General features: G+C 32.8%; 1 protein-coding gene across 9 annotated transcripts in view; it reads right to left on the bottom strand.

Moving 5' to 3' along the window:
• LOC126920752 (neurotrimin-like) overlaps window positions 1-26,321 on the bottom strand; it is a 322,766-nt gene that overhangs the window by 27,633 nt on the left and 268,812 nt on the right. For 7 of the 9 annotated variants that reach the window (XM_050731483.1, XM_050731482.1, XM_050731489.1 and 4 more), the window contains 7 exons: window positions 25,809-26,016; window positions 23,952-24,107; window positions 8,053-8,181; window positions 4,239-4,376; window positions 2,955-3,125; window positions 1,453-1,524; window positions 999-1,067 (listed from right to left, as the gene is read on the bottom strand). In XM_050731483.1, coding sequence (XP_050587440.1) covers window positions 999-1,067; window positions 1,453-1,524; window positions 2,955-3,125; window positions 4,239-4,376; window positions 8,053-8,181; window positions 23,952-24,107; window positions 25,809-26,016 — 943 coding nt within the window. The remainder of the gene's footprint in view (window positions 1-998; window positions 1,068-1,452; window positions 1,525-2,954; window positions 3,126-4,238; window positions 4,377-8,052; window positions 8,182-23,951; window positions 24,108-25,808; window positions 26,017-26,321) is intronic. The other 2 variants (XM_050731484.1, XM_050731485.1) reach the window with 2 other exon arrangements.

The raw sequence follows: 26,321 nt of genomic DNA, 5'->3' as shown, positions 1-26,321 counted from the left end.
TAGCAACTTCAGTGAAATCAGTTTTCCATTAACAATTGCAATCTCCTACAACTTAGAATAGTACGCTAATTAATATCAAGATATCTGTCCGTGCAAATTCAGATCGTACTATTTTCAATTATCTAATAAACAATCTCAAATTTTAAACTAGAAGTAACAATATTTGTTGGTCAATTTTTGAAAGTCTCTTTTTTTATGTATAATTTAATATTTCCACTATTCATCGCGCCAAAATAAAGAAAGCCTATGTTGAAAGGAGTAAGTATCCAAACTCTATTCGTATAATGTTTAGTTACTTTCATGAGTCAGTGTATCTTTTAAATAATCTTCGTGTCTATAATGGTAGAAATCATAAAAAGATACGTAGAGAACAATTAAATCAAATATTATTAATAAGAAGCAAGCAGGCCTGTTTTAAATCTTTTCTACTTTATTATAAAACAAAAATTGCAATTTTTAATTCCTAAAATATTCACATAATATATCTCAGTATTCTTTTATTAATTTTTCATATATAAATACGAATTGATCCAATTATTCACTTAAAGTTCGTTATCTCAATTCAACAAAAAAATCTCTTCAGAATCATAAGATCAACATTATGTTTGTGCAATCGCGAAACTGCAAATGTAAGAAAAAGAAGGAGAACAAAAAAGAAATGAGATCAGAAACGTAAGAGCAGGAGATCGATACGTGAGGTTACAGAAGATCCATCAGTGAAATCACTGTCGTCGAAAGCGTAATTCTGAAATCCATTCCAGCCAGTTAAAGGGGACCAAGTAACGTGAAGTAATTCGTTCACGGATAAAGGGTATCACCGAACATTGGCAATTTAGTGGATTCACTGGAGAATCTCTCCACCTCGAATGTGCACCGTTGACGAGGTTTTAATTACGCTAATTACTCGAACGAAGCGATACAACAGGCAGCCAGCCAGTTGTATCGTCGTGGGAAATGCCTGAGGTACGCGGCCCGCGTTAAAATAGATATTTACTGACCTGAATTTCGCCATTCCTCGACCTCGTAGTCGATAGGTCGTTGTCGTAATTTCTTGTTACCGTTTCTACCTAAAATGCATTACACAAAGGCGGTTTTACATGGCGTGTTTTACGACGGGGACGTCATGACGCGGGAGGGAGACACGGGAATGGATGTCCTTGCTTCAGCGGGATAAAAAACAAGAAGGGTGGATGGATGCAAAGTGCCATCGAGAGGGTTCTGTACGTGTGCGTGAGCGCGCGCGCGCGTGTGTGTGCTATTTTATTTGTAAATTAATGTCGAATATTCTGTCTAATTCCTCGCTTTTTCGCGAACATTTAAACGCCACAGGCTTACGTTGTCATGACTTTTCGTGTGGCATACACGACATTTGGATGTTTCTATAGAGTGATTAAAATTGAGGTAAATGTAGAGGAAATAGACTGAACACCTGATAGATTTCAAGGTAGTTACCATTCTTCATCATTGATGAGGTCACGTGGTAAGGTGGTGGTGTAGTAGACGTGGTTGATGGTGCTGGGATTTCTGTGAAAATAAAGAAATTACTTCTCAATTAGTGCACAACAATATTTCTTTGCACACTTACAGAATTTAGACTTGCAAAGGTATTAGTTATTAGAAAAAAGTAAACAATAAAAGAAATTTCTAATTTTCTTTTGCTTGATTAAGATGGAGATTAGCTGATTCTCTTTCAAGGTTTAATATATTTTCTTTCTTCATGTTTCAATACTTGTATGCCAAAGGTCAGCGCAAAGATAGGGAATTGTAGTAAAAAATGATTCTACGAAAATTGTATCAACTGAGTATTGAGGTTCTACCTTATCTCGTATATTTCCCTGATTTATCTCCGATCGATTTGCAATTTTCCGCGTACGTGACAATTTATATAAACGATTTGTGTGTAAAACAACAATGAGATATTGAAAATATGTTTTCGTACATTTTCCTGCTTCAACGCAATATTCAGATTTTTATATGTACGAAATGAATACTGTTATATCGAGCATTATAAAAGTTATTTTAAACAAGAACTTTTAAAATGAGAGGAAGACATTTCAGAACGATCTGTATTGAAAACATTGTCAACAAAAAAATAATTTCATCTGTTCCTCTTTTATTGGGATCCAATCTATGTGTCTATATGTTTATATTCTATGCCTAAATATACATGCCTTCATGAAAAAAATTCGTACAAGTACTCAACAGTACAGGAATGAATTTAACTTCTATACGAAATACGAAATATATTGGAAAACTGGGAAAATTCGAGAGTGAACTTCCACCGTGTTCATTTCGTAGCAACCGACCGTACGATATATCTCGTTAAACTTTTAATTTCAGCCAATTTATTCGTCCAAGGAGGTGGAAAAGCATATTCTCCCGGGATAAATATATCCTTCGTAGATTTAATCGCCAATTACGAATCACGTTGAAACGATAAGGACGCTTGACCTCGTCAAACGATCGATAGCTTTCGACTGTTAACGATAAGAGTTTTAGCGTAAAGTCCATTGGGAATCAATCGATTACTTTATTATTAAAAGATGATATATAAAAGGTGTTCTTTTCATTTCTGAATATTTTGGTCACACTTTTTATATGCAATATCGATGACATAATACACTATTCCATCATTATAGATATAATATTTGAACGCAAATTTTATTTTATGCATTAAAATATGTTATTTTTATTGTGGGACAATCAAATACTCTTTTAATTTGTAAGAATAAGGTAATCGTTATTTGACACTATTTTATTTATCATCAGAAAATTTATATTATATAAGAAAGCAGTACAGACGATATTGAAGAATGCTAATGCTTTTAAATTTTCTATACTACGATACTACATATTATACATAGTTCTCTGGTCAAAGGTTGAAACGCTTTCAGTCTATCTATATCTCCCAAAAATGGAAGGTAATACCGATAGAATTTCTGAAAAATGCTCACCATCCAATTTGATGTCACCGTCTGTTCCGCCAAGAGAATTTTGCGCCACGCATTTGTATGAACCAAAGTCCCTCGGGCCGACATTTCTAATCTTCAGCATCATGTACTTGTTGTAGCCGTTGTCGGTGGAAACCGCCTCATATTTATCGCCTACAATAGAATGGTAATTGCCTAGGCAAATAAAACCATATTCTTCCTAGGTTGAAACAGTTTATAGTACGCGACAGAGCAAATACCATGGTAAATCAAACGACCTGAACTTGTGTGAATTTTTTAGTACTTTCAGTTTGAAACGTACGTTCAAACGTTCTATGGAATCTGTGACTCAGCAAACGCGCGTGTGTACATAGTTAGTTGAAAAACCAGAATAAATTTTTTTAGTTCCATACGTATTGTCAATAATTTCTTAAACTTTTAATTTAAATTTTTTGTAATTTCTTTCTGTATCGTTTGTATAGAATAAGAAAATGTGGGGGTTAATTGATTCTGTATTTCTTAGTATACGAATTATTCCATTTTTCACATCGCAGTTTTGTAAATACAAATTTTTCAAAAAAAATTTTACTTTGATTAAATTCTTCAATTATCATATATTTCAAGACATATGAACTTTTTTATTCGTAAATATTAGGGTTCTAGCAAATGTTCGACTATTCTTTTTACGATAGAAAAAAACGTAAGAATTAATATAAAAAGAAATATTTATATCATTCTTGAACTTATATACTAAATATGATATCCTAGCGTAAAAAAGAAAGTATTAATGATGCTATCAACAAAACTATATAAAAAGTTCTTTTGCAAGAACGTTACGTAGCAAGGTATTTTCTCAACTTTATTGTGAAGAGTTTACGGGAACATATTTCTGTCGTCGACATAACTTTCTTTTAAGGCTTCCACGCATGAGAGACGTTGTGATATAAAAAACAGCACATACGAGACAATATCTGAAGAAAATTCTCATAAGGCAGGCAACAATTACAATTTAAACAAAATCGTAAATAAATTCGAAGGCACTGATGAAATCCGAATAACATTTCATTAGAGTCAATTTTTAAAATATGTATATCAATGAATAATCTAATTTTTCTAATTTTAGATTTAATTTTAATAATAACGACCTCTAGTTCATTTTAGAAATCGTATCGAGCATATTTCGATTCACATCCACGTGAATAAATGTTTGCTTCTTAAGTTTGTTCAATAAAATAAATACTTTTCTGTTTAGCAGATTACCACAATTGAGGCATATATATATAATTACTATATTAAAGTTAAAATTACCAGAGACGATCATGTCACCGCGTTCGGTCGTCCAATAATTAATCGAGGTAGGGTAAGCTTCGGTGTGACATTCCAACGTGACATCTTGTCCAATATATGCCGCTTCCAGCTGGTTTGGTATCGAAAGCATAGGAGGAACTGTAACGATAAAAACATTAACGTGATATATTTAATTTCTTTCCCTCTTTAATTGAAATAATATTTTCGCTTTTGAAACACTTTATTTTATTTCTTTTATGTCTAGCCCTTAGAAAAGACGAGATATATCCATATATTCTTCAAGTAATATAAAGAAACACCTGCAATTATACTTGTTTCTTTCTAACAGAATTAGATAGAATTAATATTTGTTTTATAGAAATACATAATACAAGAAATATATAATTACATTTAACTAATATAAGAATAAAATCAGCTTATTTGAAAGACATTCTGTCTGAAATTAAAAAGTACATTTTCAATCTAAATAATAAATTAAGGAAAATAATGATTATAAACACATTTTTAAATACGAGATTGCTTTTACTTCGTGTTATACTATGCAAGACGAATAAAAAGGAGGATAAAAATCAAACGTTGTACTGAACAATTAGTATAACATTTTGTATCATTCCTTTAATATTTATTTACTCGTGAAGACATTTATTTCTAATCGGAATAATGCGGGAATTGTTATGAAACCAAAAGAGCAGATATTTGAAATAGCTTGAGTCAATTTTCGGAATTAGAATTTTCGGCTTTGAATTTCAGTAACCAAACTTTCTACGCTTTGTACTATCCAAATTTGCAACTACATATTCGAACTGTGTAATCAAGCGCATTAGAACTCTCTTGCTCGTTAAATCCTAGCAAATCTACCAACTTATTATGAATTTCGATAAAACATTGACTTTCCATTTGTTTAGCGCAAGCATAAACCTTTGACTCTTCTGTAAAAGGTTAATAAATAAAACCTAAAAAAGAAAGAAACACAAATAATTCCTTTCTCCTGTTCAATATAATCCTGCTTAATCTTCTACTTAATCATCACCAAATCTTGCCTCTTCTATCAATCGGTTAAAAACGAGCGACATTGTCAAAGACAATTCGCAGCTATAAATTCCATAAAACCCTCTCAGCGGACTGAAAGCGTTACCAGCTTCCGCGGTTAAAGAACAGATGCTTATTTTCAACTGCTCTCGTCGGCGAGTGAAATTTTTCTACGGACCGCGGCTTCCCTTTATTCAACTCGGCCGCCCTTTATGCGGTAAAAACGAATGCCTTGAGAGCACCGCGGTTGCCACCAGTTTCATAGACACCGCCTTTATGCCCTTTAATTTTCTCCATTTTTCCGCGGACTCTATAAAGTTTCCATGCACTTGAAACTTAAACAGAGCCACCACGATTCCGCGTAACGCAAGACTTTCCTTCGCGGAGGCGAAAACATTCCTCTGGAAAGTTTTTTAGTTAATATACGGTATAACAGGCGAAATCTTCGCCAGCCAAACGATCGATATAGATATATTCCGTCGCAATATCATGTCATACATAGTTCCGTCTTTTACGGACTAGCGTAAATCACGATTTACTACCTCGTACGCGGCGTACGCCGTGGGACGATATCATTGGTGGATCGCGTCCCATGCCCACTCTATATTCTTTCCCCTTGACGTTTTTGTTGAGTTATCGAGCTGATATTGGCCAGCCATTAGCTGATCAACCTGATCGCCAAAGATTTTCAAACGGCTATCGATCTAATTCTTTGGAAAAAGTCGCTGGAATTTGATTCCTTTGGTGACGTTTATTGGATTGGTGAATTACGAGGATTCAAAGAGTTTTGAGGGCAGTTTTCGAATTAAAGGAGCGAACAGAAATTTTTGTTGTTTAGAAAAGATACTTGCGTCGTGTGAAGATGTCATTTTTAAGCTGTAGATATTTATGGAGATATTATGTGCAAAATATAATAGCTGCCGAAAGTTTTTTGTAATTTTGTATCGAAGTAGAAAATGAAAATTATATAATAGCTTAATATTCCATAAATTATACGTATTAGATAATAGACTTCCATTTTTACAAACCTCAGGTTAACAATTATGATGATGCTACATTAATTTAAAATCCCTTTTGAACCTTCCTATGAATTCGCAACACTATACAATTACAAATATTTGGAAGTCACGATTGAAGTTATGAAAAATCTCAATCTCAATCTCATTATGTACATTTAACTATAATATAGTTCGTTAATAATTGTTTGTTGTTAATAGTTGTATAGTTTATAATTTAATTTACCGCACGGGCGAATTATATTTCTACGAGTTGACAACTTTCACGACAGAGAGCTTTCGAAATTAGAAATACAAAATAAAAATCAAAATTCAATAAATCTATGTCAAATCCAATATCCTCACTATTAAACTATTACATATAATCAAATCTAATATTCCTAATATTACGGATATTATTAAGGATAAAAAATATTAACAAATATAAAATATGATAAATGAGGAATAAAGTACGAGAAAATAACTGAAAATTAATGTGACTTACTGTTAGAACTGTCTTTTATGCACGGTCTCATGTGCATTCGCGACCCTCCTGAAAACTTTCCGTTAGAAAACGATAACTCAAATTTCGTCGGGCGATTATTAACGCTCGTACTTATCCGTGCGGTAGAACGGAGACTAATGTGTCGGAAAAGACAGGGCGGAAACGCGTTTCGCACCCCAAAACTGGACGAACGTGACGCTCGAGAGGCAATGAACGAACCTGGGTACATCGTGCATATCTGGGTCAAGTGGGTGCTCGTAAATCGCTGGCTAAATGAGACGTTGAAAACCGACCTAATGCAACGGCGCTGGCCCGAACAACCACTCTTTATCGAGATATTGTGACTAGAATGCACCCTGTTACCGTTCTTCCTGCTTCATCAATCCATCGTTCCTGACTCGTTGCAATTGTGCTTTTGCTTTCAGCCCTTTGCAATGTCTTTCTTCCATTTCATTGTGCCAAGCACCATCAATTCTGAGATTCTAATCTAATTTGCTAATGAGTGACATTACTCTATCAATTTATTTCTGGATATGATATATAGTATATACTATGTAATTTGAGAAATTGATATATACGATTCTAAATTGTCAGAATTATTTAAATTGTTAACTTTATTTCAACGAATAATAATACTTGTTTCATTATATCAATATGTGAAACAGTTACGAAACATTACATATACATATACGTTAGCTCCTGTAATTCTTTCGGTATTAAAATTTGTATGAATTGAAATTCGACTTTAATTTCGAAAACAAATTACAACAATTTATTATACTTTTATTTAAGAGTATTAAATGTCTCGTTTCGTATAGGTTTTGATAACGGCCTATAATCTTTTCGCTACTGACAAATTTTGTGATTTTATTTTCAAGATTTTCATGAATTATATATTTACATTTTTTAAAATCGTTTTGGAAGCACGCCGGTGTATTCAATGAAATCTAACCGAAAGTCATTCTGCACGAGTAATTAAAAATATTTTAAATATTTTATAAAATATAATTTCTGAAAATTTAATTTAATCATATGCAAAACATAACTGTGGGGTATAGATAAGTACATTTTTATACAGAAGATTTCAAACGCTTTACCAGGGATACAATTTTGAAGAACTTTGAAAGAGAAGTATTTCCGTGTGATTGCAGTTCGTATAACGCGTTTACTAAATTTAACGATACAGTTTAGGATTAACGTGCATATAAAGCAATCTAATAAACAAGCATGCCAGGTTACTGTTTGAGGGGTAGGTATATGAGAAAATATTTCAGTATATACTCACACTGCACACGAAGAGATATGCGTTGACTAACTCGCGGTGGAACGTCGTTCGAAGCGATGCACAAGTATGATCCCATGTGCAATCGACTTATCTTCACAATATGCAGCACCTCACCATTCACCACGTTTACTAAAACAGAAACGGAATAATGTTTCGTTAGAGTTCTGAGTATATAAATTGCCCAATTAATTCTCATTCTGTTGACACAGAAATTTACCAACGTATCTCAATAAAAACAATGTCCATTATTTAAAAGAGAAATTACGTGTTCTAGCAAAAAGATCGTCTACCTATTCAGTGTTTAAGTAGTTTAGAAGCTGCATTGATCAATTCCATAAATTAGAAAGCAGAAGAAAGAAACCTATATTGCAAACATCATTTTTTAAATTTATCTTGGAATTTTCTATTATTTATGTCACTTTTTCGTAACAAATTAAGTCATGGAAGTACCTAAACAATTTGTTTTTCGAGAATCGAACGTTAATCATGAATTGAAATCGACAAAAAGTGGAATTGATTATTTAAAATAAAAATGAAACATAAATCTGTATCGTTTTAGTAAAAACATGATTAATTCTCCTGTAACGCGATATAATTTTGAGAAGAGCAGGATTGATAATCTTGGATGGATAAGTTTCTTCGAAGTCGAATCGTTGAAAATTCGGACGTAACACTATTTGCGGAGGAATCGAAGTTTCCAGGTAGAAAGTTCGGTGAAAAGTTCAGAAGGGGCGACCTACTTCGACGGTACCAAATTTATAAGTGCAAAAGGCATCGCAAAACCTCCGACGACTTCAGATGAACTACTTCTCCGTTTCGAATACTTTTAATTCAGAATATTTTTAATTCTTGGTATTAAGAAAAGTTTTACGTTAAAATACACGACATGCTTTCTATGATTAAAAAATGACCTATGAAGATGGAAAACATAATGAGTTGAGAATACGTATAATGACGACAGTCGAACGAATTTGCATTGTAATTTTAGGAGTTTTCTGGGCGATGTTTTTACTGTATGAACAAGGCTTTAGATAAATTTATATTTAGAAAGAAAAATCGTGAAAATTCGTGTCCTTGTATTTATTGTTGTAATTCATAACTCAACTTGAAACCCAATTACAGAATTTAAGGCAATTATCAAATTAATAAGTACAATAGACTAAAATGTTATGAGCAAAGCAGTACACACATTTTTCCAATGACAGAATTAGTGATATAAGCTAATTTTATTACACTAAAACATTTTCAATAATTAGAATATCATAACATCACACTAGCTGCGAATATTTATCTACATATTAATATTTTCTTTCTCAACATTCATATATTTTTAAATTCGTATTATTCTGACACGTTTAATATTTTCCATCGTAATCCATTATTACTTATTATTATATAAGAGATATCGTTTGGAACTTAATCTAGGCAACTTTTTATAATTCGCGGACAATGCAACAATGCGAACGTTGTCCATTCAAGATTGAAAGTTTGACTCTCTAATGCATCTATAAGCCAACGGGCTCATTAATATCTGTCATAGAAAGTAATTATTTATTCCATCCTACATTCACCGCTTCCATTTCCGCGCTATACACCGCCATATAATTAAATTACGTTAAACGATTTATCATTCTGGCCAGTCGCACAAACCTGCAAAACTTCCACGTTCCACATTTTCCTGCAACTTTTAGCGTATTTTGCGGCCGTGCTCGGTCATCCGTTCTAACGAATTATGCACGCGAGCCAAAACGAGATTCTGCGCACTGTGTTACAGAATATGCCACCGGTTTCCGGTTTTACTTCACACTTATAAATATTCCATCAAAATGAAAGATTCGTAAATCCAGTAGGTATTCTTTTCAATTTGATACTTCTTTAGTTCGATATTGAGGTAACTTCAGAATACAATTTGAACGTTGCTTAAGTTTTTATTTAATTAAATTATTGTTTAAAGTTAAATGTGGAATTTTTCAAAAGCTTTTAAAGTAAAAGCGGAGTGAAAATCAGATTTACGTTGCTAGAATAAAGAGATAAAATTCTTGTTTCTTTCTCTACACTGCTTAGATACCTTAGTACGTTTGATTCAAACTAGAGATGTAAACATTGAAGAATTAAAAGTAGTGATAAAAATAGATAAATTATTTTGCTGTTTAAATTTCTTCCAATATATTAATTTGTGTTTTATTCTGTACAACTCCTTATAACAACAAAATTATATCAATCATCCACACTATTTCTCGTTTCAGAAAGTTAACGTTGAAGCATCTGTGGTGTTATGCTTTAGGTCCACACCATCTTTAACTTTTAATAACCTGAGAATGTTTTCAGTAACTGTAATTCACTTCAGAATACTTTTGTAATGAAATGTTTTGGAACGAAAGCTTTCGCTTTAAAGAGAAAAATATCATGAACTCTTCTGTAAATTTATTTATACAATAACCTTTTTCTTTACGCATACTTTTATCGATGAAAACTATACAAGAAATAATTTTCACATTATCAATATCATCGTAGCGTCACGATTGAAGTTCAATGTGTTAATTTTTATTTTTAACAAATAACAATTACACTCATTAGAAGAAAATTATACAATGACAGGGAGAGAAATCAAAGAAGCAAGAACAGATGTCAAAATCCAGATACAAAAACCTATCTTCTTGTAAAAATAACATAAACACCATGGAATGTAATGAAACGCAGCCTGTTCCCGTAAATATGCGATCATAATGTCCGTAAGAAACGTAAAAGCAGACAACTGTTGCCACGTGTTCCAATAAGAGCGCGATAATAAAACGGCGTAGCTGCAGATCGCAATTTTTATACGCGAAATTATTGTGCAACATTCCTAGAATTCTTGCCAGACAGGGACAGAAGGCGCATTGTAGTAGATTCTGCGAGAGGTTTTAAACTGATCGCGAGTAAATGTTGAAGAGCGATGGAAAACCAATTGAACGTTTTTCACGATAAAGGTAAAAGCGCGTTGTATCAAGGGAAGGAAAGAATTGTTGCTACAATTCCCGGACAGTAATGTGGAGGTAATGGGACGCTGTAAGAACGTGGAGATTCCTCCGGTCGAATAATACCCTTCGATGTATCACGATCTTTGTTACGGCTCATGCACTCCCAGATAGATTGCTTGCTTTTCTGCCTTTCATTTGGCTCCGTGGTCCTCCGCGGGATAATTTCCATCGTTCTTCGTTACTTTTTAACGTACGTGTGCATCGCTATTTCGAAATGTACTCTAAAATGGTCAATAATATGTGAACACTTGATTCTTCCTGACACAATGTTACTTTGATTATAGCGAAATTATAAATAGGAAGGCTTATGATGATTTTATTCTTTGTCGAAGATGTGGAGTATTATGATCAGGCGAAATTTAATTTTGTATATCTAGCAGTCTCGTTATTATATTTGTTCACTTCTAAAAATCAATTTGATCGCGTCATACATGCCGTCATAAAAAATAAAATCAATGTACTTTGATTTATTTGTAATTTTGTTACTAAAATACATACATCTCGTTAAGAATAAGTAAATGTTCAGATACTTTTGAAGTGTATAGATGTATAGCGTATTATCGCTAACCATACATTACTACAACTTCTACATATAATTACAAACATAACCATCCCATCTTCCAATTCGATACAACCATTCAACCGCCTGATTATGCCACATAATAAAGTTGCATTATTACCGTTTCTACTATTATTTTCTTATCACATAGATAACATTTATTAACAACACTTCTCGTTTGCAACAAATTCTACAATACATTGCCTAATCCCCTAAACAGAAGAAAACACAGTGGTTGTTCGCGCTAGCAGCAACCGCGTCCTCAATTGTACAAGCTTATCTCGCGTGACTCGAAACTCTTATCATCGCGAGGAAATATCGCAGCCGGTGAAGGTCGTTGAAAGGAAGGTAAGCTGTTCGCGGTATGGCACGGGTAGGAGTGTAAGAAGATGGTGTGAATCGCTGCCGGCCAGACCGTGCCACACGCCAAACCTATCCATTGTTCCATAAACAATGCCTAGCTGCGAGAGATTCCAACAGGGCCAGGCCACTTCCGAGGGTTTTAATCAAGTAGTCCCGCAGATCCTGGCGTCAGAACTAACCCTGCTTACCTGTTTAGCGGGAATCCTTTAGAACTTTCGACTTAATGGGAAACCGCAATATGATACGGCTCGATGAAATTTCACCTCGAATTACGCTGAATCCAGTAAAGTATTGTGCAAACTTGTGGCCAATTATTTTTTAACAATCTCTGTATTGTTATTGCGGCGTAACGATGTTCGTGATGTTCTTTTTGATTCTTTCAGATTATTTTATAAGTTAGAGATGGTCAGATTTATTGTTGTTATTCACATGAGTTGGGTGTTTTCTTGTCTAAATGTATTTAGATGATAAATCGACTGCAGATTATCATACATTTCTTAAAAAATATACGAAGTATAGTAGTCCTTATATAGTATTTAGCGAGTAAAATAATATTTTACTTAGATTCCGTTGTTTTAATTATACCCATAAGAAAGTGAATCTGTGTAAATGTCCAAATGACGAATGTGGTAAATTTTATGTAAAACGAAGGATCATGAATTTCCTATAAGATGAGGGATATAAATTTATTGAATTGATTGAATGCATTTATTGAGTTTGCATTCGTAGGATTTTATCCTGCATTCGTAAGTTATGGTAAAGAATAGAAGAAGAATTGTCTTAATAAAACGTAGAATAAAACTGATTGAATCTTGCAAGCATAGATTCAATTCTTCTGTGTAGGGAACTTCAACTTATCTTAAGCCAAACTATTTATTTAACTATTCATTTAGCATAGAACTAGTAATTCGATGTAACAATCATTCATCTAAACATACATTTTGTAATTACCCTCAAACACCGTAGATTTCTAATTCTCTGCTCGTGGGGAAAATGTCGTAAAATTTTCACAAGAGTAAAACGCAAGCGAGACGATAAGGCAATGTCTTTCGGAACTCATCAGCCCGTTTGAATGTTAAACGACGCAGATAAGAGTGAACGCAAAAAGAACGGCGGAATAAATTAGCGGGCATTGAATGTCGATGCGCGGGGCGCACTTTGCATAACATTTTCCGCGTGCTCCTTAACAGCGTAAGAATAAGCAGACAGCTTACTCGAAGACGAAGTGGGGAAACGGCTACCTATTTGGGAATTAGTACGTGATGTATTCCGCCCCATAAGCGGCGGCATGGACGTCGATATTTCATCCCACCCTCCTTCAACCCCCTTAAGTGGCCTTTTTCGCGTTATTACCGCCAGATAACCCAGCTACATTCATCCTCCAGCGAAATCCTCCAGCTACCATCATTGCAGCTAATGCCTCTGCATGTGTTCCTAGTAGAAACAGACGGATTTCGGTCTGTATCGTTTCGTAATCGTTTGGATAATTCTAAGTAGCGATGGAACCTATCATTACATTTACTCGAGGAATCGTGTACGAAATTGTGCCAGATAACACTGTGAGGTTTACGGTTAATTGGTGTTCGTGTGTGATAAAAGCGTAAAATAGTTGCAGAGTAATTATTTAGTAAAATAGAATGTAGAATTATTTTCGTATTATTTCAAAGTTCAATAGAATTAGTTTTGCCTCGCTAAAAATTTTATATATTTATGGAATATTTGCAGAGTATATAAAAATTGTCTTTTATTCCAAGGTAATTAGAGTGTTGTTTTTTTCTACTTTGTAAATATTATTGCATTTTTGTAACACATAATTCAAAACGCCGTCTCTAAAAGTAATTTGTAACAAGAGAATATATAAGAATGAGAATAAGGAAATAACAGTACGAGGAGAAATAAAATGTATTCTGTGATAGAATACCATAAGAAGTATAATAATTAATATTTCCTAATTTTGGAATATTATAATGGAGTAGTAGATTCCTCATTCATCTTCATTCTTTATCTGTTTTTTTATGTGTTTAAACTTTATGAATGTTTCTTCACATTCAATTTCGAATTTCAAAATGTTTTTTCTGTAACACCAATAATGTATACATAAAAGTATTTCGTAATAATTCCTCAAATACATTTGTGAATGATTGTATGTATATTTATACGTGAAGCATATAGTTTCTTTCATAATGAGAGACAGACATAATTAGAATTTCGATTTAAAAAATCTTACCTCTTATTACGTTTCCAGAAAAGTAATTTCAATAAATTGACGAAATGTAGGTTTCAATTAATTTTTCGTAAGATTCCCGAAATTCTGAATTCCTCTGCTAGAACAAAGTCCGTTACGCGTACTTATTTACCAGCAAGAAACAAAGCTAAGAAACAGTGCCTTTGGGACCTTGAATATTGTACACTTTCCTAGTTTCACTCTCTTTATGCGACTGCGAAAGCTCATTTTTTAAGGTTGGCTTCTCCTCGGCGTTAATAAATAAATACAGCAAGTCCAAACAATTTTCCACTAACTGACAGGAAAAGAATTTTTTCTGCTTTCTAAACATAAAGAATTACTTATTTAAAAATTGTTTACTATCTGTTTCTACTGTTTTAATTTTAATTAAATAACTAGACGTGGCTATTTGTGTAAATTCATTTGTTTATGAATATAATTAAAAGAATGGGATCTAGATAAAGAATAGTTTTACCTATTAAACATTATAAAAGGTAATATACTTTGGATATTTATATATTTTTGTATATTATGTGCATTCTATGGATATTTGTATCTGCAAATTTTCTCATAAATACATAAAAATCGAAAGTTTGCACATAATCTTTAATATAAAAATAAAAATTTTTTATAGTAAGTGCTCAAATACTTTCGCAAGCTCATGCTATTTTTAAACGGCGCTGTACATTTAAATATATGTAAATACAAAACGTTAGAACAAGGATATCTTATTTCACTTGCGAACTTTCTATTAACCAGCGAATCCACGTTCGCCAACTTTTGTAAATGTAGCTCTGGGAGAAATTGAAATCCTTATATCAGTAGTGTGATTCAATAAAGAAGAACGTTTATAGCGGCAAAGCAGCGTTGCTCGCAATAACAATTTGCCTAACGCGGGGAAAATTATTTCGCCTCGTTCGAGAAGGACGTTATGAAAACGGATATCGAAGAAATGGAAGCGTACGATGCGTAAAGGTTAGAAAACACTGGTAATCAATGTCAGCATAATGCAGGTGAACGGGTGCAAGTCGAGCGACTGGCTTCTTTGCGCTCCTCTTTGTCTACAATCTCCTTCGGGCGCTCTTTCTCGTCGGTAGTTTACCGGAAATTGTACAGGACGTAGCAAAAATCGCGACATCAACGAAAAGAGAACTTTAAAGGGAATACCTGGTCTAAGTGTAAGTGTAAAATATCAAGCGCCGTTCAAAATATTACACAGACGATATTATCTCTAAATATTTCTTAACTATTCTGGAAATATTTTCCTTCCTCTCTAGAAAAAATGCATTATCGTTTTGTAATATCAAGTATCGTTTTTACTATCGAGATTATAAATTAAAATTATATCAAGATTATGTCAATTATTTTTGGATCTTTATGAAATCGTTTAAAAAGGAAAAAGCATAAATTCGTATGCTTACCGTAAACGATAGCAGTAAAGTACAAATTAAAAATATTCAATGTACGTATTATTACAATTATATATAAAGAAACAAAATAACAAAACAATGAAATTTATTCGAAAATAAGATATTAAAGTATCGCGTGGTTTCATTAACTATCCGAATCTTTTATCGAGTCTACTCATGCAAAGAAATAAACAAAAAAATATATGAATATAAAACGTTCATATTCTTAATAATTCCACTTCATATTCATAGAGAATAACAGAGTTACCGAGACGATTTTTGATGTAGCCTGTATGTACAGGGTCAAAGTAACACGAGGCGACCGGAAAATCGGAACCTAAGAACGAATTCCTGTCCCGGAAGGGAAGATAGAAGAGGGAGTGGGTCGCGTGGTGGATATCGATATAGGCAGCGCGGAAAATCGAATCTACGTTGTACTCGTTTTACGCGCAACCCCGACATCAAACGATGAGGAAAACTGGCGGCAAAACTGTACCGACGTCGATCCTCGTAGCGTCAAGACGAGCTTATCTTGTTGCCGTTTGAGGTTCCTTTGTATTTTCGAAGCCACCAAGACCACGTCGTTGTACCAAGTGCAACTTCATGAACAATATTGTCCAGGAAATTTTGCGTTTCAACTTCTAAAGGAATAAATTTCAATTGTTCTTCGAGTCGCATTCATTCACATTTCTTTCATCGAAATTGCCGAACCCTCAGATCGATAGAACTAGACAGGACCATTGGTGAGAAAAATTTAATGATGAAAAATGGTATCGAATTTTTCAACAAATTTTTCAACGAATTATGTTTGCATCTTTTCATTCGATTTTAAAATTAAATATATGATTACGTTACTTTTTTAAACATTTAAAAAATATTAGTAACATTTTTCTGTATCATCTTTAATTTCTTTATGACTGTTTGTATGGGGTATAATCCTTTTGGACTTTCTACTGAAAGAAAGATTTCAGTTTGGAGCGTAATCATGTTGCGTCTTACGTTTCATTATCTGATTTCACTCGTAAAATGCAATTTCTTATCTTAAAATGGGTTTTGGAGGTTTCCTTCATTATGTTCATTATGTTCTGCGAACAACTTTCATCGGATTGAATTTTAGAAGGAGAGATCATATTAAAAACAAAAATATAACATATCCTGTTTTTTCCTTTTTATAATTCATATATTACACGTGGAAAATTATGAATGGAAAGATACGATACAATCGTGTTTTTGTTTTCATAAAAAATCAGCGTTAATTTTATCAAAACTTCCTAGTTCTAATTTGCTGAATCCAGTGTTAATTTTTTTTTTTAAGATCAGTTGTTCAATTAATCCGTTTCTAATTCCCTATCGCAAGATTAAAAGAACAAGTTGAAAAATTGAAGTTCCATCATTAAATATTCATCAAACGTTTATACAACAGTTCCTTATCTTCACAATTAATTGCTATCAAAGTCAAGATCAACATTACAAGAACAAACCACTGGCTGTATTCTGAACGCAGGAACGAATGTTTCGTTATCTCATTTCCAACGTTGCTACTTCAATTCGAAATTCTACTATCCCTTTTTATTTCTACTTTTTTTTTCTTCGTCTCTTATCAACTTTCTGGACAATCGGCTGGAACCAGGGAACTAAATCCTTCCTTCTGCTGCCCACAGGTGTCTCGATCCCATTCTTTAAAAGTATCTCTGTAGACGAGCGTACCTTTTACAAAATTCGATTTCCTCTTTCATTTCTCTTGAACGTTCTCCTTCACTCTTTTGGACACGGCAAGAACGAGAAAATAGCATTGGTAGCGCATCTACACACGTACGAAACACTCAGACTATTCCAACAACATAAATTGACTCCTAATCTTTGCTTTGAAGTGGATATAGTTGTTTCGTAGAATTGCTTTCCTCGATGTAATCGGATTACGTAGTATTAACCGTTTTTCACAATTCATACGAATTTAGATGTGTAAAATTGCATTAGAAATAAAGATTTTATAACGTAATGATTTTATATAAAACTGTTGAAAGTAAAATATTAGATATTATTTAAAATAAAGAAAATTCGTTATTACTGTTGAATTAAAATGTGTGAATATGTACGCAGTATTATTATGTAGTATATTTTTTATTTTGTTCGAATGATATAAATCAAGATATATAAGATATATAAGACTATTCTATGAAAAATAAAATGTGAAAAATAAAATTCAACTCTATAATAAATAGGAGATATTCTATTGCCCTCAATTGTGAAGAACAGTTTCTGCATTAGCAATCCAACGAAATTGGTCTGAAAGGTCCATAACTAATCAGTTGGAACACGTGAAATGTGCTCCAGTACTCATGAAAATGCCGATCAATTCGCAAAGCTCGTTGAACCATCAACGGCTGATGAGACGATATCATTCGACGATCCTGTACCGAAGGTTATCCTTGGACGCATCTGTCGCTATATGAGCAGCATGTCATTCGATAGAAGCGTCAGATTATCGGCGTAATTGGGCAAAATATCACGGTTGTGAATACGGCATACATTCAAACCAGCTGGCTACTAACTGATGCGTTGCCCTTTGGGATTCGAGAACCGTTCTCTAACACCATTGCCGTCTCGTCTGATGGTTTCTACGCATCTTCTGCCCACGAGGAAAGTGTAGTCCCGCCCGGACAATTTCTGCTACATCCTGATCGTCAGTATATTCGACGTGTTCAAAGTGAACAACTAAGGAGCTCGAACATTTTATAATGAATGATCATTTCATAAGTAATTTCATTCAGAAGATTATTACATGACATAGGAATAATACTTTCGGTTCGTGGATTTCTTCAATGAAGTACTGTTATTTCAATTGAAATATTTAATCTCACTTTAAAGCATTTATTTGAAAAGAAATACGAAACTTAAAACGATTAAAACAATTAATTTGCTTTGAATATTTCGCTTTATCACTTGTTTTTCCGTGCAATGAGCATTCACCTTTAAAACTGTTTTATATCCTCTCATGACATATTTGTAACTTTGGTTCTTCTAAACCGATTATCTGGAAAACCGTTTATCGAAACGGATTTGTCTCCCTATTCGTTCGGATAATCGACGTTTTATTCTGCCCAGGAATTTAAATTTCATTCGAATAATAGTGTCAAATATAAACGAAAAATTTCCATAGACAACATACGAGATGAATCACGCAACTGAAACCACTCCGATAACTTTGTAATAACTTTTGCGAAAGGTAAATGAATAAATGCTGTATGATTGAACCATACTGTACTATCGGATTTTTTTCACATTGCTTGTCACTTTTCCAAATTTCTCAAATATCTTGAATTTTTTAAATGGAAGTTAAAATTTTTTTCACGAAGAAAACTGTGCAGAATATTAAAACAAAACGATGTATATTTAAATGATAATTAAGCGAATTTTTAAGAAATTCTATCCTGATCTCTTTTATTAAAGACTTATTACCTTTAATTTATAGCTTGAAAATTCGAAACAGTATGGCCATGTTAAAGATGATTTCTACGAAGTATATCATAAATTGTATCACATTTTCTGACAGGACACAATCAAGTCATAATTCGTAAGATTAGAATAAGACACAAGAATTTCGTCTGCACACCTGCATGAGCGAATTGTACAGTGCTACACTAAGGACATAATACATTATCCTGTAATGCAATAAACATTCAATCATTCAATGTAAAACCCATCATAAGAAACAAAGAAAAAATAATAAATCAATACATATAAAAAGTATCTTGGCAACGATACTTTTCGTATGAAGTTAAAACGAATCATTAAAATAAATGGCGACACTCACACGATACGCAACTCGCGATATGTATATCTTCGTGTGAAACCGGCCTTAAGTTACTTAAAATACTCGAAATTATACAATATAACTGCGTATTCTTACGTATTTATAGAAAATTTGTAAGCGGAAAATGCACAGAGTGTACTCGTCATAATATGTAGTAGACAAGTAAAACAATCGTCTATTACATTCTAGTATCTTTTAATGATATTTAGAAAAATATGAATTTATGTAAACATCAGTGTACTATTAAACTATGCAAGTTGTTAACGCCATTATAAATAACGCAAAAAAAGACTCAAGTAAACTATAAAACTGAATAAAACATTTCCATTGACTAACTTCCTAATAACTTTCTTCAAGAGCATTCACCAACCACGTTTAACAGACTTCGTCCTGTACACTGCATCCAATCGAAAGTACATTCTTCGAGGAACGATAAACGTTAAACAAAATTCGCAACAACACTTGCTCGTTCCCTTCGAATTACATTAATCCCCCGTGTGAATCGGTAATGGCCGTTGAACAGGCGATGATATAATGCAACGGAGCATTTTTATCCAGGGCCGCAACGATTCGACGCATACATATTTATCAGTGACAGTTTATACAGTGGAGTTAGGGCGAGGCGTAAGCTTCGAAAGTCTCGTCTGAGCGTCTGAACCCGAGTATGCCTCGAGGGCAATGAAAATTTAAATTAGAGCAGAAATTAAATCCGGCCTTTATCCGATATTGAGAAAATCCTTTGGAACCGACAGACTGTCTGACGTCCGCTATCCTGTACATCTTTGCCCACTTCTCTCTCCCTCATTCTCTTTTATTCTCTGCCTTTTTCCCTCCGTGTGTTCGTGCAAACGAGGCTGTACGTGTACAGGGAAGAAAAGGACGATACGATACGAAGCGGAAAGGACAGATAGAGGTGGAAAGTTGAAGCGTTGTCGCGCTTCTCATGCCATTCATAATTAGTAATTAAGAAAGTAATTAGCATCGATCGAGGCGATCTCTGCCACGAAGGTTGCGTTCTTAAGAGGCATAGGTATTTTTAGAAGCACGCGAACCATAAGAGCGTGATCGATTATTTACGATGTTCAACGTATCAAACGTTTCCTCGTGCGAAGAATATCCACGGCGTAAACTTTCGTTAGTCTTACGTCATGGGTTATATCGATTCGTTGGATTTTATTGATTAAGTCAAGGATGGCACGCCCGTTGCTTCCGACTTATCGACAGCACCGTCAAAACCGCTCTGCATTCAGACGACTTTTGAACGAGAAGCTTTTGTTGACGCGCGGGAGGTACGCATATGCTATATATACTTTCATTAAACTGTATTTTATAAAAGTATGAAGTATACTTGCAGGAAATTTTGGATTTTCTGATTTTATACTATACTATATACTATATTACTTTATAATATATGGCTTTGTTTAGACTAACCAACAATAATATTATGATTTAATTAACAACATTTTATTTGAACTCCAAATAACGAATAAAATGATATTATTATTAAATGATAAATGATAAATGATATTAAGAAGATTCGAACATATTTGAAATAATGTTTAAATTCTTAAGTGGTATTGATACGCATGAATCAGGCAAGATGCATTCTGATGAACTTCATAAATTAGAATGTTGAGAAAAATGGTGATTAAACATTATTAAAAGAATGAAACTTAGGAAATTATTATTTTTTATCCATTAAATGTCATAACGGTTATTATTGTAGTTATGCTATTTTTCCCTCGAATAATTTTCGTAACCTTCGTATTCTTCTATTAAACTGTCAACAGACTCTTTGCAACTTTGATGTGGATTAAAACGATTCGGATTTCTATTGGCTTCCTAACGAGAATTCTTAACGTATCGATATTGAGTCCCAAACGATAACTCCATTACTATTGATATTTAATAACAGATCTGGAAATCGCAATTTCTCAAACCAATTTAGCTTGCGAAATTCCGGAACAGCCTGTTTGCCCGACACAGCACAAATTTCAGTTGCTGTCCGAAGCGTAACGTATCCTAACTGGAACTCCCAAAACGTGGTACATTGAACACGTTCTTCCATGTAATCTAGCATTCGAAGCAAAATAATAATTTAGAGACAATCAAGTATATATCTCTGTTACAACAAAAACGTCAGACCAGCCATGCAAATTTAGATGTTATAATTTTACATGCTATGGATATATGTATGCGTTTGATTGTTCAGTACCTCATAATGGCATGTTATTTTAATTATGTACGTACCGATCAATTTTTACAAGGTTACAACAATATTCCACTTGTTCAAATGTAATTCGAATAAATGAATATAATAAATTATATAAATGTTAGTCTAATGTAAATAAGGGATTAGCATGGTTATTCCGTATTAATGGCTAATGGATAATTTTTCATTTATTAATAATAACTGAAATGTTTGATTATAAGTAAAGCCAGGGTTTTCCGTGATTTAATTATAAATTCCACATTTTGTAAGAATTCATTGCATATTGCCGGTATTTTAATACAACAAAATCAAAGATGAATAAATTTTCAATAACAATACATAAAGGGTATTAACTTTATTTTTCAAAATATACTGTTTCAAATAGCAGAATGGGACGTAGCTTTGTATTATTTTTTAATTATGCAATTCTTAATCCTCTTTTCAAAATCCAATGATTTGTTATTTTTATATATTATTAATAATATTTTGTAAAATTAATTTCTCATGTATATGAATTAAAGATATTAAATTTATTAAATTAAATATTTACGATAAAATTAAATCTAATTTTGTTTTCTCACGTCATTAAAAGGAAGCTCGTTTAAATGAAATTTCTAGGATATAATTTCAGAAAGAAATATTTAATTTATTTTGACTAGCATACTTTATAAGCATACCCGTACATATTTTGTGAAAGGTAAATCGAGAACTTAACGAAATAGGTAGCTCAATGTCGGAGCTGAATACAGATAAAGTGAATATAAACTCCAGGCAAGTTTGACATAGAAAAGAAGGATCGTTTTAGTCGTTTACTTTTTTGTGTAGCATCCGAAAAAGCGATATCGTGTGTGAAACGGCGTTACCTGTATCCGTTCGGCTATCGATTGTCGAACTGAGAACTATCCGGAAACGACGAATCAACTCTTGAATACATTTCACACCAGAGTTTCACAATAAGAGCCAGACATACCGTATTCGTGAATAATTATATTGCTAACCAATGCCCTAGCAATAATTAATCATTTAAATCTCTAATTGATACTTCATTTCCTCTTTTCTCACGTGTAATTAATTGTTGCAGTTGGTTTTATGAAGTACCTTTTTATTATTATAGCAACTTTGTATTAATAGATATTTTTAATTAAGATTTATGTCCTAACATTCTAAAATATTAAGAAAGATTTAGCATGGTTGTTTTTACGAAATGTATCAGATATGATATTAACGAAATTAAATATAATTCAAAAGAATTACTAGCTTAAAATATCATTGAATAAAAGACGGACAAATAAAATTTGAATTTTAATATTGTATATATTAAGTATGAAAATGTACTAGAGATTGACAAAAGAGATTTTCATAGACGAAAAACAGTTGTGATATTGACACTTCATCAATTTGAAGCCAATTTGGTGAGGTATTAAATTATTTGCCATTAATTTACTGAATACGTCGTGTGAATCGAATTTAGATCTCGTTTTATCGCGAAAATTATAAATCCCTGGCGCGAAATTAACAATTCCTTCGTGACTGAATCATTATATACGACGTAATTAATGAAAATGTCAATCGACTCATTAGCGAAATCCGTCATCCATCTGATATGATAATAACGCTTTCACACATTCAGTTTTTGTAAACATAATTAATCGCACACCTCTTAGCGTCAGCAATCATTAAAAACATCCAAACATCACACATATTTTCACAACTGCACATGATATTTGTAACATAATCTTTCTTATTTGCATAATTCATAGAAATATCCAGTCAATTTTTACTAAAGAAGCTTCAGAATCACGTTATCGCTAACACAGATTTCTAATTTAGATTAGGTGAATTTAGAAGTCTTAATTAATTAACCCTATGTACTATTTTCTAAGACTTCAAGTGGAGATCCTAATCTTCGTTACGTTCCAAATTCTCATAAATGACAATTTTATTGGTCTCCTACTCTGTCGAGTCTATATGATCCAATCATGCCTTCGAATTCATGTAACGTTTATATATCAAACTTAATGTTTTTCTTTATTTCTAGAAAATGTAAATCACTACGTTCGAAAAAAATTACGCAATCAAAAATGTAGTTCACAAAAGACAATTAATATTTTGCGAATAATTATAATCTTTTACGTTTTGATTATTTTCACAGAAAATTTAATGTAACGTGCGATATCTAAAATATTGAACTGAATCAATCTTCAAATGAATAAATTGTTTTTGTCTCGCCTCTAAAAAAGCACTTATCGTATTTGTACTGTGGTAAAATTTAGGAAGAAACCATTGATCGAAACTCACCGTTATCCCCGTTGTAGTTTATGTTCTTTCCATCTTCTCTGCGCCACATGATGTAAGGTTCGGGATAGCCTGAAGCTTTACACGTCAACGTCACGTTCGAGCCTTCGCGGACGACCATGTCTGTGCTCGTTTCCTTCGTGATAATAGAAGGCGGCACTGCGATAGAGAAAACACGTGAAAATCAAATGAATAATCGTCTTTTATGTTCCACACGGCGATCTAGTTCTTATACTTAACCTGTGTATCCACGGGATCAATACTAATTTAAAAGAACCTTTTTTACATCGTAACGAAATTTTTAATGAGGCATGAATAAACGCATTGAATTATTTGGTTTCATTAGAAACAAGGTTTTATTATTCGGAAGTTTTTTCAAACGTAATACTTTTCTCTAAAATAATATAAAAAGTTATATATTTGGAGAGAATACTAATTATGAAAAGTGAGCTGTATTTTTTTTTTATTATTCTACAAAAATGGTGTATATTTTCAATAGAAAACAGAAAAAGTTCAAACACGTGCTTTTCTCTGCAAAAAAAAAAATAGATATTCAAAAATTTTTCTAATGAAAGTTTATTCAGCGCCAATAACTATGGAAAACTCATTTTTGACAATCCAACAGCGGTGATTCAAAACGTGACGAACACCATAGTTGCATGTTTGGAAAAGAAGAGCGGAAATTCTGCTTTGCATTCGTTACACTTCAAACAGTATATGGTTGCGAGAAATATTTTTTTATCGATTTAATACACTACATGGAAATTGAATATAGTATATGTTACTATTAGAAATGTATACAACATAATGTTTCGTTATATTTAAAATTTGATTATAAATGCTGACCTAGTCTAATACTATCCATACTGTCGTCTTAAAAGTAATTAGACTTTTGAATTGACAGAAGTTAATTAAATAATTAAAAATCAAAGGATCAACATCTATTTTATCTTGCGTTACTATTATAACTATCCATAGAAATTACAGATGCCACAAGGTTGATTTTTAAAATATGAAAATTGTTATTAAAAATATTATATGCTGACCGTAAAAATCCAATGTTAAGTTGAAAAGATTTTGATAAAATTGGTTTCAATTCTACAGATACGCATAAGAATGGTACAAGAAAAATTTCAAAACTAGAAAAATGTACATTTTAAATTATAGTTTTTACTATAAGATAGATAATAGATAGTATTGTTAACACCCTGAAAGTGTAACTTCAAGCTAATTTGTCGCTAATCTTGTAGAAACGTAAGTACTTCGATTGCTGATTGAATATTGGAAGCCTGATGACATCTAACCTAGTTTAACAACTAACTGGAAACCTAATCGATTCAAAGACTAACTGAATCGAGCTGACTAATGCTTGGCTGCCAATTGCATTTACAGCGTTTAAATGTTTCGCTTTTGACGAATCATCAGTTATTCTCTTACATCATTTTTTATTAGGAAATACATTTCCTGGTAGAATAATATTTTTTCTCTGAAGAAGCTATTTAAAACCATTTTATGCTTCTGATATACTTTAAAAGCAATCGTTGAGGAATAATCCATTCATATTCCAAATAAAACACAGGAATTCACGCTTACATCCGTTTAGAAATAAAAGTTTTGCGAATAATTATTTTTACTAGTGAGAATAAGAAAATGAAATATAATAACAATGATAAAAGCATCAAATATTTTTGTAGATCCTTCCTTCCTTATATGTTGTAATATTATTCTTCCTCCACATATAGAGATTATTTTCCCTTCCAAACGAAAGTTTACTTTAAAATAAAAATTTTTTAATCAAGAAAATAATATTTCAGAAGAATCATAAATTCTAGTAACGTCAAGCTGTAGTAACGAGCTTACCTACAACCTCCAGGTAGCCTTGTCGACTTCTCATCGGATCTGTGTTCACCTGGCACATGTACCATCCACGATCCACTTCTTCAACCTTTTTTATATGAAGGTACCATGTTCGGTGGTCGTTGTACGATAATGAGATCCGTGGGTTTTGCGTGATCACGGTATGGTGGATGGACAGGATTGTCTGTGTATCGACGCGCACCCATGCCACCTAAAACAAACAAACGTGGACACGTGTATGAAGTTTGCTTAGGATAACGTAATGTTCATCCAGGAGAAAGGACATTATTAGTGGAAAATTTTCTTATGTTTCTACACGATTACCACAGTTTATTTAAGAAACATGTAATAATATTAAGGGCAACGCTGTCATAAATGGAATTATGCTATAAAATACAAAGAGTTACTTGTTTTATTATCTTTCATTATTTTATAAATAGTAATACTATTATTAGTTAAATTAAATAGTATAATAGTATTAAGGTTAACATACAGTGGTTCACAGACTATATTTGC

The sequence above is a fragment of the Bombus affinis genome, chromosome 9, assembly GCF_024516045.1.
Source record: "Bombus affinis isolate iyBomAffi1 chromosome 9, iyBomAffi1.2, whole genome shotgun sequence".
NCBI classification, from domain to species: Eukaryota; Metazoa; Arthropoda; class Insecta; order Hymenoptera; family Apidae; genus Bombus; species Bombus affinis.
The sequence above is the reverse complement of the archived record's forward strand: the minus strand, read 5'-3'. Positions and strand labels throughout refer to the sequence as shown.